The following is a 15158-nucleotide window of genomic DNA, read 5'->3' as shown; positions in this document are numbered from 1 at the left end:
GGTGAACGTTTGCTAGTCGCTTGGATGGTCAGCCCTGAGTGGTCAGCTGTTCAGCACGGGCTTAGTTTAACACTGAGAGAGCTTTTCCTGTCTTCGGATCCTGACAGCGTTCTCGTGAGTCTCCTTTGGGTCTTCAAACGGCGGCGTGTCAGGACTTGAACACTAACCGCTCGAGTCGCTTCTTGGGGTGCCTTCCCCAGCATGGGGATCAGGGTGCCGATGGGCGCGGCCATCTGCCGGGTGAGGCTGGGACTGTGGGACCTGGGGTGCACCTACTCGGTGTCTTTCCAGAACGTCGAGATGCTGAGCAGCATGGATTCCGCGTCGGTTCGCATCATCAAGCCCTTTCCCGCGCCCCCGACCCCGGGCCGCCTGCAGCCCCCGCAGCCTGCCCCTGCGGTGCCCCCCGCGCCTTTGGTGCCTGTGGCCCCAAAGCTGGACCACCAGCGGATGGACACCATCCAGGAGGACCCCAGCACGGATTCGCACGCCGACGAGGATGGCTTCGAGAAGGACCCCTTCCCAAATAGCAGCGCAGCCGCCAAGTCGTTCGAGGACCTCACGGACCATCCAGTCACCAGAAGCGAAAAGGCCTCGTCCTTTAAGCTGCAGCGTCAGAACCGCATTAACAGCAAGGAAACTGAGTGCTAGTTCAGGACCGCGTCCCGAGCGCTCTGACTTCCGTGTGCAGAATATTTTTATAGATTTGACCTCAAATCACTGCAGTTTTTGTGAAGATTTGGGAGAAAAAAAGGAAGTGACTTCACAGCAGATGCCGGTCATGTGTTTGGACTTCCTTTGCATATGTAATACTTGTGTGGTCAGGCCCTTTTCCTTCTGAAGAGGTAAGGTGAATCTCGCTTATTTTGAGGCTTTCAGGTTTTAGTTTTTTTTGATCTTTAAGATATCCTTCAACCTCTGACGCCAAAGCAGAAACTACAGCTGGATTAGGTTATGAGTATTTACATTTTTGTAAATTAACTTTTCATACTGGGAACGGCACTGATTAGGGAGATGCTCAGTTTTTTTTTTAAACACTGTAATGATCCAGCAAACTTAATGAGGCATTTAGCAGTTTCTTGTGAGGATAACTGGAACACGGAATAGATTTCTTTCTTTTGCCTTGAAGACAAAGGGAGAAAAAACCGATGTATAGATTGTCTCCAAAACGTGGGTTCTGTTTCTAGGTATTACCTAGAACTTGTAGCAGCAGAAGGGAATTACACTGCTAAATTTAGGGATAGGGTTTCTTAATTCTAAATTGTTAAGAATCTCTAATGTCTAGAATTAAAACAATCTAGCTTATAGTGAGGGTTACAAATTGTAGCTCAATGAATCTATAGAATTCTGCCAACTGTTTTAGGACCCTAGGTAGCTGGGCAGTTTTTGTGTGTTTCTGAAGTATCTTCATGTGTCAATACTGTCACCATCCTCTTAAAACATTCGCCATTCAGAAAGCCTGACCTACTTCAGAATAAGAAAGTTATGGTCGCCTCTTCTCAAACACTAGTGGCCAAGGATGCACAGGAGATGGTTTGGGTGCGACGTGCTGGCCTGGGGCTTTCTCCCCACACGACTGATTGGTACTTACCCGTTACTTCTTCATCTAGTGCTTCAGTATGGTCTGCATCTACTGTGTGAAGGATAGAAACCATCAGGTTGAATTCTGATTTCCTTTGAAAAGCTTCTTTCCCCTGCTAAGTACTGAAATGTGCTCACCAGCGAACACATTTTAACTGAGATAACGTGTAAGCTTTGAGAGCAATCAGCCAAACCTGTGACAAATCGTATCTTTTTTCCTAAGGATGTTTGTTACGCGGATACCTGTTACACTAATACTTGAACTTGTACCTTGTGGTATTTGCTGTCCTTTAACTAGTCATAATATTCTTATATTATAGTTAACACTTTTGCAATCTGATATAAGGTGAGTGGGGGGTGAGTGGGGTGTGTGGGTGTATGTATGAGAGTGAAATGGTTCCCAGCTGAATGTAAGAAACCATTTTTTATAAAATTGTGACTTTTTAAAAAACCAACACTGTCTTTACCTTTTTTCCATTTATAAAATTAATAAGCTGCTCAGGGTATATTTTGTAGCTGTGGCACTGATCTGATGACACCTGCATCCATCAATAAATATTTATTATCAAACCACGACGCACCTACAAAGCTGTCCTGAAAACTTCCAATGCTTTTATTAATCTTGGTGGCAGATGTCTGTGATTTTTATTGCAGGGTCATGAGCAAAGGTTTAAACTTCTCTGACCACTTATCTTGGGGTCTTTGTGCACTGGCGACTTCCTGTTCTGTAGATTAACAGCTGGACTTGGTTTTCGGTGACTAGTGGGCCCCGTCTCCCAGAAGACTTAGTTCTGGTTTTGCTTCTGCTATGTCTCGCCAGTAAGGGAGCAACAAAAGCAGTGAAGAGACTTTCTTCTCTATCGAAGGCCAAAGATAGGAGAACAAAAACTCATTTCCTTTTGGTGATAAATGTAGTCCGTCTGACAAACAGGAAGAAGAAAAGTCCTGTAAGGGGAAGAGAACACAGTTAAAGGGGTGGCTGGTCTCCCAGCTGTGGCCCCAGGCGGCGAGTCCCCGGCCTGAACAGCAGCCTCTGGTGCTGCGTTAGCTCATCAAATGCTCCCACGCCCTTTGTGGAGGGACAGTGTCTGCATATGACACATGGAGCGTCACAGAACCTCACACCATTAATGAGCGCCTGAGCCGAAGTGTCCTTCCAAGTCAGCAGACGGAAGAAGAGGATCAATGAGTGAGTACAGCACGTTGATGTAGCCAACAAAGTGAAAAATTTGTTACAAGAGCTCAGGGCCCAGTGTGTCAAATTGTTTTTGACTCTTCTCAGTCTAGGAATTAAATTGACAGGCACAGTATTAGATGAAAAGACTTTGTACTGTCCAGAGTCCAGACGCCCCACCCCTGGAGCCCCTTCTCCTTTGGGGAAGAATCCTTTCCCTATGCGGGAGCTCCGCCCATCCCCATTAGAACTTGGAACTGGTTCATGACTTGCAGACCAGGGATTCCGATCAGCCGCACTCCTCCCGGGCCTTAGTTTTCTCATCTCTGCTGTGTTTGTTTGGTCAGCTGATCGCTGAGGAAGACCTTCCCAGCTCTGGACTCTTAATACGTTAGGTAAGTCTAAAAGGACTTCAAAGAGCCACTAGCCCAGCAGTCTGCAGTTTCCTTTTCTCTAGCAGCATTACTTTTCCAAGCCATCTCAGGTGGAAGCGTAACGCAGACAAAAACACAGCTCTGGGTGCTGGCTCAGCAGTCACGTGGCCAAGCCTGCTCCCGACCTGGGAACGCACAAGGTGGGTCAAGTCCACTCAGGGTGCAGAGGAACACAAACATGGCCTTCTCGTCTGCAGTGGGGCTGCTGGGTCCCACGTAAGCGCGCGTTTATTTAACTGTACAGGAGGCTGTCGTGCTGTCTTCCGGGGTGGCTGTGTCATTCTGCACGGGGACTGGCTTTTCACCTTTTATATTTGTAACTGGGCTTTCTGGCTATAAACCAATTAGAACTCCATACCTCAACTATGAATTTTAGTTAATACCATATTCTACTTAAATGCATTGTTTTGCCTCTTTTAACTTTCCCCCTCTCCATATTATAAAACTTGGCCTAGATATTCTTAAATATGAACCATTTATTGCTCATTCATTTCACTACATGCCAACTCCTATTAAAGGGGGTCCCAGAGCATGGTGCCGGTACAGCACCAGGCCAAGCACGGTGCTGGGTGTGCAGGCGGCCCTGCAGCTCCTCCACTCCAGCCAACGTTTTCATTCCATTTGGTGAAAAGGACAACTGTCTCACCCACTCAGAGCTGCTCCAGGAGGACAGTGCACAGCCTGGTCACTTCTGCGTGACCCTACTCACCCGACAGGACCGAGCATGCCACTATACCTGACTGTCCTTCTGCATCAAGGTCCACAGGTCAAGTGCATCAATCCCACAGTCCTGGGCTACTTGTAAACAGGCCCTGGCATATTCACCGACGACCGAGTTGAGGCGATTTAATTTGCACCCTATGGAGAAGAGAAAATCCAACTGCTGGATTTTATGCAACTGATAAACCCAAGTGCTGGTCTTTGTGCAAGTTCTACTACCCGGAGGGTTTCTCAGTTCAAGTGAACAGGCGTGTGCTTACAGACCCAAAGTGGGCCAGCCACGGGGCTTGGGGGACACAGGACGGGCCTCACGGGTCACTAGTGTGCTGCCCTCCCCAGCACAGGACCAAGGACGATGGGGATGAGAGGCCATGGAGGGCATCTAGAGGACACCGAATAGACACAGAGGCAGAAAAGGCCGGGGTAGCTGAGCGGCTTGGCTGGAGTGCAGGCCAGAGGCGAACGGAGTTGGGCAGGTGACCGCTACGGGGTGTGGTGGGGAGGACCGCTGGGCTCAGGCCCCGAATTGTTATGTGTAATGAGAAGCCACAGCCACGTAGTGGAAAAGTCACTTGTAGACTTTGGACCAGAGAAGGCGAGAGCTGGAAGGGAGCACAGAGGTCACTCAGGCCAGCCTGGGGGTCAGCAACCTTTCTCTGCCATGGGCTGGACAGGAGTCAGGCTTTACGGGCAACTATTCAGCCCTGCCGTCACAGCTCCAAAGTAGCCACGGACACCATGTAAACCGTGGGCCTGGCCAGTGAAACTGTACTTGTTGTAGGCGATGGGGCGTCGTTTGCCCACCGCCCCTGCAGTGTGGGGACTCTCACACTCAGGTACAGCAGGATCACCGGGGGATGCACTGGGCGCTCCCCTAGACTTCTGCTTCCACAGGTCTGGGATGAGTCCAAGAATCTGCACTTCTGCCAAGTTCCCAGATGACACTGATCTGCTAATCTGGGACCACGGGAGAACCACACGTGGTCCAAAGTCATAAACCTGGCTAAAACTAGAGTGATACAGCAGGACTCATTACACACACGTCTACAAGAGTGCAGCAGTCTCATGAGAGGTGCCCACCGCATTCTAGATACAGATTTTTTTATTCTATTATAGTCCATTAAAAAAATGTCACAACTCACTTGGTTTCGCGATCTGCGCATGGGTTGTGACCTGCAACGTGAGAAGCACTGAGCTCTGGCCGCACTCCTCTGCCCGTCCAGGCTCAGCCTGAATGCTTCCTGTAGCGACTTTCCACCTCACAAGTGATCATTTTGACCTAAAATCGCCCTTGATGGTGCCCATGGGGGTCTTCCCTTTGCCCTCTGGAGCTAACAAGCAGGACCTTCTGTCCTCTTTATGTGACGGCGCCCTTCAAATATGTGATGACAGCTGGCCTAGCTCCCCTGCTAGCCCAACAGCAGTTACTGGGTTCCAGTCATCTCTGTATCCTGCGCACCTGGCCAGGTCCTGGTATAGCACATAAAAGTGCCAAGATGCATAGTTGGTGGGGACAGAACAGGAGCCAGAACCCTGGCGCTGGTGAGCCCCGGAGCAGCCTCCGATCACTCAACCACCAGTTGGCAGCGGCAACTGGTGGCAGCGGAGAAGGGGCCATGTGCAGGTGGAAATGGGCAAAGCAACCTCCCCCTGCCGTTCAGAAGTCAGGAGACACCCCGAGTGCGGATGTCAGTGTCAAAGCGCAACCAGCCCGACCCTCAGCGCCACGGCGGTGGCCTCCTGTGCACCCCGGAGTCGGGCAGATACCAGGCCCGGGGCCTGACTCACGCACGGCCAGAATCCTTTTCTGTGTCACGCTACGACATGCTGGGAGCTCTGCTTTAACTTCTGTCGACTAAAGCAGACAGACGGGAATTCACAGGCCCCCAAGAAGCCGAGGCCCCAGGCTGGAGACCAGGTCCCACCTGCTCCTCCCCGGGCCTGGCATCCGGGCCCGCACTCACCTGAGCTCAGGAGCTCACCCGCTCCTGTCCCCGTGCGGCCTCACAGAGCGGCGGGCGGTGGCGTGATGCGGATAAGCCTGCTCTCGGGCATGCCCACGGACTGCAGGTGCTGCACCGTGCTCGTCAGGTTTGCCGCGTACTCCTCCAGGGGGATGCGCTGCTTGGGGTTCTCACCTGTTTGGGAGGAACGCGGACACTTCAGCCCAAATGCACATTTGCTGTAAGTGATGACAATTAAGGTTAATGCACATTCACAAATGGGCATAACTCGTGACGTCGCTGGGGAACTGTTTAGTGCCAAGCGCAGAAAGAGAAGAGGGAAGAGTTCAAGTACAGAGTCCTACATAAAACAGACTCCAAAGGCTCTGGCTCGGGGCCTTGTAAGTGCTCGTCTTTCCTCCTTTACTGGTCATGTGGCTATTACTCAATTAGGCTGAATTTGTTAAGAAGTAAGACCTGCGCTGGGCAGTGAGCCTGCCCAGGTTCTAGCCCGGCTTTGTCACTGGCTAGCCACGTGCCCTTGGACAAATGATCAGCCTTTCTGTACCTCCGTTTCCTCGCTGGTAAAATGAGGATGACAGTAGGGTCTACCTCATAGGGTAGCTGTGAAAATTACATCAGCAAAGTGTGTAAGGCACTTAGAGCAAGGTGCCTGCTGGGAAGGAAGCCCTCAATAAATAAACTAAGCAACAGCTAACGTCACTGCAAAGGATTCCTTCTAGACAGGCTCACACACGGCTCCCTGCAGGCCATTTGCAAACCACACGTAAGTATAATCTAGGAGAAAAGTAACAGCACTCATGGTCCTGCCACCCAGAAAACCACTGCTGGCACTTGGTCATCTTCTTCCCAGTCTTTTCCATGCAGATATGGAGACTTAGAAAAAAGAGGGATCACACTGAAGATAAACGACCATATTGTGCTTTTTTTCACATAACATTATGAGCATCTCTGTTCCTACAAAAAGTCTTCAAAACCATGGTGTTTAGGTGTCGGGTGACCACATTGGATGCTTCTGTTTCCTTACTGTGCAGCATTCTAATGTTTTGCTATTATAAATACGTGTGCATAGAAGTCTTTACACACATACCTGGCTGCATTACATACTAGGTGTTTCCTTAGGCTGGGTTTCTAGATGAGGGAAGTCTCTAGGGAAGCTTTCCAGAAAGGTTTCAAGTTTTCCCACCAGTACTGTAAGAGTGCCTGTTTTCCACACTTGTCAGCTGTAAGTATTACTGCTTAAAACCATGGATTTGAGAGTCAAAAAACCAAAACTCCTTGTTTCAGTTTTCATTTTGTGGATAACAGAAGTTTTACACATTTTCAAACATGTACTGGCTACTAAATTTCTCCTGTTTCGATTAGCTGTTTCTGCCTTTGCCTATTTTTTAAACTGGAGTTAACATTTTTCTTAATTGATTTCTACATTAAAGACATTAACCGTTTGTCTCTCATGCTTTTGCAAACATTTTCCTTAATGTGTCATTTCTTCTTTTAATAGTTTTTTTGACACAGCTAATTTATTTCACAAATCTATTTTTTCCTTTGCAGTTTCCTCCACTGCAATTTCCTCTAAGTTTTTATACTTAGAAAGTATTTCTCCTTGTCCTATATTTGATAGAAATTCACCTGTTTGAAAACTTCTGGGTTTTTTTTGGAGCGAGCTTACAGTCTCCACTAACACCTGTAGTCTATGCTCTCACAGGCGGCAAGACTTCCTTGCATCACAGTCAGCAGCTGTCCCTTCCTTCCCTTCTCTCCAGCCTCACCGGAGAGGCCCGACCGTGTGCCTGTTAATAGCAGACCTTCGCTGCCGGGGGTGGGGCATGGGAGAAGCCTCTGGAAGCTGACTACTCTTCTCCTTTATGCTGAGCAGAGGGCTCTCCTTTCATGAGTAGGAAAGGAAGAAAGGCCTGTGCCTCTAGTCACAGCAGCAGTTCTTCCAAAAATATGGAGACATGTCTCCTGTTCAGACCTGCTTCCCATCGCCCAGGAGTCAAGCCTGTGCTGGGTCACGGCGCTGCTGCCCTGAGCTACCCTTTCTCCATCAGTGTGAGTCACACAGCAAGGTGTCCAGTTTGACCTTTCTGCTGCCAACTACATCAACTAAAGAGAAAGAAACATTAGAAATTGAGCACAGCACTACTGGACTCTAAAAAACAGTCAAGTGCTTGAAATTTTAGGTCTGCCAATGACCCAGGCATGTAGAAAATAAGTCGGGAATAAAATTCACTGACATTAAAGAAAGCCAGAAGAAATACAAGGAAGTAAACTCAGGGAACTCATCATAAATTTGGCAAAACTTTACCTACTGGGAGATAGGTAAACAGATGAAAAAAGTATATAAATTTAAGTTTGCCCTAACGAAAAAAACAATTAAAAATGAACTAGGAAAACAAGAATGCCTTTACCTTTTAGCGCACTGTCACTGGCACCGAAGAAAACTGTACCTGCTGCTGGGCTGTCCAAACTGCTCCCCTTCCGGTTAGCCTCGCGAGGATAATCTTCACCCATCTGGTATTGTAACCCGAAAATCCACGATTCAGAACATCGCATTTTCTGAAATGAAAAAGTTTTAAAGATGAATTGTAGGGACTTCCCTGGTGGCACAGTGGTTAAGAATCCGCCTGCCGATGCAGGAGACATGAGTTCGAGCCCTGGCCCGGGAAGATCCCACATGCCGCGGAACAACTAAGCCCGTGCGCCACAACTACTAAGCCTGTGCCCTAGGGCCCGAGAGCCACAACTACTGAGCCCACGTGCCACAACTACTGAGCCCACGTGCCACAACTACTGAAGCCCACGCACCTAGAGCCCGTGCTCCGCAACGAGAAGCCACCGCAGTGAGAAGCCCGCGCACCACAATGAACAGCAGCCCCTGCTCGCCGCAACTAGAGAAAGCCTGCGCACAATGAAGACCCAATGCAGCCAAAAAAATAAATTAAAAAATAAAATTTAAAATAATAATAATAAAAAAGAATAATTGTGAGCAAAGAACTATTTCTGGTCGCCTGTAGGCAACCTTCCGTGTGGGAGGGTGTGCTTGGGCTCACAGTGCCCGCTCTGTGCCATGGCCCTGCTGCTTGCCCAGGTGTCACTTTGGTAAGATCAGAGCAGCAGCAGAGTTGAGGCATGTTCGTCGCCTTCATGGTTCCAAGATGTAGCAAGTCCATCCCATTCCTTGACGAGAGAGGTTATGAATAATAATGAACAGAGGGGCTATGCAGACTAGCTGATTTCATGCATGGTCAGTGGGGTACTTTTGAAATGGAGTTTACAGCAGGCAGGTATTAAAGGTAGAAAGGCACTAATAAGCTGGAACTCTAATGGGATAAGCGTACACGGAATTCCTGAGACTTATTTTACAGACCGTTTTTTAAGGGGAGGTTTAGGTTTACGGAAAGACTGAGCAGAAGGTACAGACTTCCCCTAACCCCCAGCCCCACTCCCCGACGACCTACACCACCCACCAGTGGGTGCATTTGTTACAGGTGCCAAACTACACTGACACACGGTTCTCATTATTACCCGGTGGTTTTGATTCAGTAGTTTTAGTAAATATGTATTAGTTGTGTTTCAGTTTAAACCAGTTTAACGGGCATTTTATTCCTTCTTAAAAATGTATGATTTGATTCACAGTACTGTATGGTATACTGAAAAAACCAACCATGGAAACTGAGCTGGCTGCCTGCGTTAGAATCCCAGCTCCAACACTGAGTAGCTGTGACTTCGGGTAGGTTTGTAGATGTTTCAAGTTGTCCACTAAAAAAAATTTTTTTCCCAATGAATCTCCAACTTCAATTGATGGTTAGCAAACCGATGTGGTTAATTTTGGTGTACGGTTCAAATTCCTACATACAAGCAACTAAGCAGAGAAGCCAGGGCACCAAGAAATAACTGCAGGCCAAGGGCCAGGCACCGGAGGCCAGAGGACTGCAGGGGGGGCTCCTGTTGGACGCTTCTCAGCATCTATAAGCCTTCGGGGCAACAAAATTTCAGCCACGTTTATTTCTAAGTGTGGTTCTTGTGTTTTTAGTGTGTAACGATTACAAAATGCTGACTAGCCATTTTAAAGCCTCCACTTAGAATACTTTAAAATGGAACACTCTAGAATTTTGACAAGTCTGTCTTACATCCATCCAGTAGTTCAGTCACGCACGGCAGCACTTTAACAAGCAAGAGGCAGGCGGAGCGGCTGGGCCCGTGAGCCATGGCCGCTGAGCCTGCGTGTCCAGAGCCTGTGCTCCACAACGGGAGAGGCCACAACAGCGAGAGGCCCGCGTACCGCAAAAAAAAAAAAAAAAAAAAAAAAAAAAAAAAAAAAAGGCAAGAGGCAGAACAGCTCCCTCCCTGAGGCCTGTATGCTGTGGCAGTGACGCAGAGCAGCCAGTGCCTGGATCTCGCTGCCCTCGACTGGCAAGGAGGCCTTGACAACTTACTTAATTTCTCCGGGCCTCAGTCTTCCCAGCTGTGAGAGATGAACACTAATACCCAATCTGCTAGGATATGTGAAGATTAAAAGTAATGTAGTGGCCAGATACGTACAAGGAGCTCAATAAATGCCAGCCATTATAAATTTTAAAATATATATATATATATATATATATATATCATTATTATGAGGCTGTGAACCAAAAAAACTGCTAGTGAGGCCCATGGTTGAAACTGTTAAAGTTCCCTTCTGAAAGGGGAAGAATATCTGAATTTCTCTGGATTGAATAACATAATCAATAGTGCCCAAGTTATTCAAAAGGCTGGAAGAAACTGGAAAATTAAGCAAGGTTTTTACATGAATTCCTGGCTAATAACAGGTATTTAAGTTCAGATGAAGTTGGGAAAAGGATAGGAATTAACTAAAAGATTCCTTCCAAAACATCCAGGCTCTGTAAGATTGATTGCCTTCCAGAAAAAATGTAAATTAAGTTTTTATAAATGACAACAGGCAAGACCATATCTTTAAAAGCAAACAGAAGCTTTTAAAAACTGAAAAAGGTGAGTTTTTTCTAACCTTTCAAACCAAGTATTTTTGGTTAAATACTTGGATAAGGCTAAAAAAAGATTGATGAAAATATATCAATAAATTAAAAGCATTTAAGTGGATTTAAGAATGGTTAAAATGCTTTTTGTACTGAGTATACAAAGATCTTATTTAAAGCTAAAACTTAAGGACGTCACTATGGGACACAATTACATATTTTAAATTTATTGCTATCCACGTAGTTAGTACAGAAGGGCAGTCACAGTAAGGTGACTCTTAATAACCTTCGAACTTGGAAGTTAGGTGAAATTAAAACACTGAATCAAGTCAGTTCTGGGCCTTGCACGTGGCTGAAGCAGACAGTCTCTGCAAAAGATTCACCCCCAGCGTCAACGTGGCTAAAGACCGCGTTCCTTCGGGCAGCTGTCGGTGTGGGACAAAGGGCGGCGCTGCCGGCACACAAAGCGGGGGCTGGGCTGGAGCTGCGGTCCCTCTGCCGCGCACCCCTCCCGACACGGCCTCCTGCTTTCTCCCGTGGGCCTGCCTGGTGGAAGGTGGGCGCGCCCGCCCGCCCACAGGAGGAGCCCGCTCTGCCTGGGTTCTAGCTCCCGGGTCGCGGTGCCACTCTGGTTCACAACGGGCTCTCTCGGGCTTGGCCGAGGGCAGTGAGCCCAGGAGAGGGGAGGCGGGACTCACCCAGCTGAGGCCTCCCGGTGGCCGCTCGGTTTTGTGCCTGCTGTCACAAGATGCTTTTAAGAGTGACATAGATAAAGCCTAACAGACCACACACTGTCTGCAGCTTCTTTTCCTATAATTACTCTCAATTCTGCAAAATAACTACTTGCTAATTAAATGGTCTTCTAGCAATCACACCTGTAAACAATTCTGACAAGATTTTAGTACTAACATTATTATGTACTGGAGAAACATTTGCAATGCCTGCAGTTTTTCAGACCATTTGAATAATTATTTAGCTTTTCCATATCTTCTATTTGATGAGAAAAGGTTAATGGACTAATTAAACAGGTACTGAATTTTTAAAAAATAAGGAGCCAGTACGTATGGAGCACTTCTCACGGGCCACGCACTTGACTAAGCAGAGCACAGCAGCTGACTCACCCTCCGACAGGAGAGCAGGGCCCTTGGCATCCCCAGAGCTGGAGGATCCTGGGCGCTGGGGCCAGGCCACCTGACACTTCTTAGTTGTGTGACTTTGTTATCTACCTCTCCCCACCTTATTCTTCTCAGCTATAAGATGGATAGGAGGATGATAAATCACTGTATTACTGGGCAGTTGTAGAGATTAAATGAGACAATAAACATGAAGTATTTTAAAGTCTCTGGCACCTGAACTGGAACATTGTTTCCCTTTTAATGATTTCTGTTTGGCAAATGGAAAACCAAAATCATCACTATTTTTATTAATCTGATATATTTTAAATATTTTTTATATATCTGATATATTTTATTATTTATTTTATATATCTGATATCTTTTATAAAGAGAATCTGGGGGGGAAAATCTCTATCCAAAATTAAATCCAACTTTGGTTTTAGAATATATTTTGTATTCTTTCAATTGAACTCCTTGCTAATTATTTAAATCGTACCCACCATAACTGAAACAGACCTTGTCTTGTTTAGATAGTGAATAGCTGTATTTTCGGATCCAAGCCCCTAATATATTTTACAACTTTTAGGGTTTGGTTTCATGAGGTGGCGAAGTTTAACTGAACCTGAGCGCTGCCCTTCTCTCCCCCAACCCCTCATACACACTAACTAGGAAAGGCCTGCAAAGACAGAAAAAGGAGGAACGTACTGTTTCAAACTGCATCATTCACTCTCTTCTCCATCAATAAACTCAAGTAGGAATCTAGAAACTATCCTCACCTGACCAGCTTGTCCGCCAATGACGCTCCCCACCCACCCTGCTGGAAAGAAAACTGCAGAAAGAAAAGCCCATTACGCTTCATCAATGTAATTAGGCCATATTGCTCAGCGACTCCCCTCTTGTTTTCTCTTTGTACTCCCTGACTTCTCGGCCTTCACCATTTGCTTTGCTCCGCGGTCGTTTTAGGGATTACTAGAGCTACACCTCAGCAGCACTCTGGAAGCAAGAGGTAGTTTTCTTCCCTGTCAATTGGATTTGAGCCAATCACCTGCATTTTATTGAGACCTATATTAGACTCAGTGTTATCTAGAAAAGTTACTTAAATCTAGGTACAAGAGATGAAATCAACTGTATGTTCAGTTAGGAAGTGAAATCCACACTACACTACCTCTTCATAGTTGAAAGAATAAAGAAATTAATTACAGAACTCAGGGTGAATATTTTTTGATATACATTCCCACGGAACTTGGAGAGTCCTTACTGCCCTAGATGCCTAAAAATAATGTTACCAATTGTTAGCATACACACAGAAAACTGGTTTAGGAAGTCATGTCTGAATGTGAGAAGAATAAAACAAAATGAAAAACACCATGGGAAGGTAATTTTTAAAACGTGCTCCCCCTCCCTGAAGTAAGAACATCTATTTTTCCTTGAATGAGAGTTGAAATAATCTTGGCTGAAAAGGTGATCTGGGACCTGGGGTCCTCGGCTGCAAAGCTTGCCCCTGGACCTACGTCTCCTCCTTCAGCAACAGAATACAAAGAAACGCTAAGGGACTAAAAATAACTGCGTTCCTGCGCAGCTGGGGCAAATTATGGACAAGACACAAAAAAGGCCAAAAACCCAACTGCCACTTCTGAAGAGCAGAGAGCCAAAGCAGGGTCCTGCGCGTGCCCCCTGCGCTCAACACCGCCAGGGGGTGGGCAAAACACCTCAGCCGCCCCTCCGCCCGACCCCCTGGACACACCCCTACCCTCACCCCACGTTAAGGAACGAGCTCGCCTCCCGCCGCTCGGGCCCCTTTTTGGGGGTGGGAGCAAGGGAAACTGTTATTGTTTTCGCTCCCCTCCTGCACCTGCAGGAGCCCCAGTCAAGCCCTGCCTGAATTTCTGGACTGGCCTCTTATCCATTTCTACTGATTGGGGAGGCCAAGAACCCTGGTCGGTATCACCTGGCAGCATCTCATTCAAGAGAGCGGCGAGACGTTCCATCAGAGAAAGCACGGGGGTTGAGTGTTTTCCGCATGGAATGGGAGGTACGAAACTGCAGGAAGTGCTTCAGGCGCCGCCGTGATCTGTGCAAGGTGACGCCCCAGGAAGCTCCGCGTGGCACACAAAGCACTGTTCCCGCTGTGAGCAAATTCAAAGTACCTTTCAGGGAAAAGGACAACAGCCACTGACCAGGAAGACACTACGATGAACACAACGTGCCAGGTCTTCCCAAAATCCCTATGAAAAATAACACAGAAAGGAAGGAGCGGCCAGCCCAGGCCCTGGCACTCCCAGCGCGTGGCGTGGACAAGTCCCTGAACTTCCCTGCACTTCGTCTCATCCGTCAAACAGGCCCCCTAAGACTAAACGGAACGTGTCCAGGACTGCGAAGCCGCGCTGCCCTCCTGAAGATGTCATCCTCCCTGAAGTTACCAACACCGAGAAATGAACCAATGCCAGGGTGTCACGAAGGGGCCCTGGAGGCGGCGGGGACACGACGCTCTGTGAGCGTCCAGGCCTTGGGGCAGCATCTGCTGGGGGAAGCGGGGTGCAGGGAGGCGGCCCCGACAACTTCATAACAGTCGGGAGGAATGGGCCCCTCCCGCGCGGAGGGGAGACCCAGGAATCACCGAAGAAGCCTGGCCCGCGGCTCTCGGCCAGGGTGCCGCCCCCCCGAGGGCGCGGCGAGGACGCCCAAGAGACCGGGCCACGTGGGGGCCGAGCCGGGTTCCGCGGAATGGACGGCGCCGAGCGGCGGTACCTGGGTGGTGGAGTCGCCGAAGAGCAACACCCGAGGCCAGAGCAGAGAGCTTCCGCACACAACAGCCTCGCACAGCGCCATTATACCGGTAGCCGGGAGGTGGGGCCACGCCGGATATCCGGGCGAGGCGAATAGCCGGGGGCGGGGCAAGGCCGGATATCCAGGCGGGGCGAGCGGCCGGGAGGAGGGGCTCCCGGGGGGCTGGAAGGCGGAGGCGCCTGCGGAGTCCGACGCCTTCGCTCGTTGGCTGTCTTCGCCCGCTGGCTCTCTTTCCCGGGTCGCTCCGTAGGGGCTCCAGTAGCAGGGCTCCTTCGGCGACCAACCGGTCACTTTTAAGACGTGCGATAGCTGTTGCTTCTTGGAAAGCTCATTTTTGTCCGTTTACAAAAGCTTGGCCCCCTGCATGCATTCGCTTTTTGTTCACTTATCCGAGTCGTTAGATGCAG

At 48.4% G+C, this 15158-nt stretch overlaps 2 protein-coding genes across 4 annotated transcripts in view; one reads left to right on the top strand and one right to left on the bottom strand.

The window, feature by feature from the left end:
* The window catches only part of ADAM17 (ADAM metallopeptidase domain 17), a 50684-nt gene extending 49930 nt beyond the window's left edge, over positions 1–754 (top strand). For all 3 annotated transcript variants that reach the window (XM_082671977.1, XM_082671978.1, XM_082671979.1), the window contains one exon: positions 292–754. In XM_082671977.1, the coding sequence (XP_082528103.1) occupies positions 292–651 (360 nt within the window). In that variant the 3' untranslated portion in view covers positions 652–754. The remainder of the gene's footprint in view (positions 1–291) is intronic.
* A 1586-nt stretch (positions 755–2340) lies between these two features.
* Positions 2341–14793, bottom strand: IAH1 (isoamyl acetate hydrolyzing esterase 1 (putative); the record flags this gene model as incomplete). Its single annotated transcript, XM_082671980.1, is given in 8 exon segments — positions 2341–2526; positions 3926–4069; positions 5892–5930; positions 5932–6047; positions 8285–8359; positions 8362–8432; positions 12741–12793; positions 14713–14793. Coding segments are annotated over 8 exon segments (765 nt in total).
* Positions 14794–15158: the final 365 nt, after the last annotated feature.

The sequence above is a fragment of the Grampus griseus genome (assembly GCF_964374135.1).
Source record: "Grampus griseus genome assembly, chromosome: 15".
Classification (NCBI taxonomy): Eukaryota; Metazoa; Chordata; class Mammalia; order Artiodactyla; family Delphinidae; genus Grampus; species Grampus griseus.
This window is presented reverse-complemented; position numbering and strand designations above follow the sequence as displayed.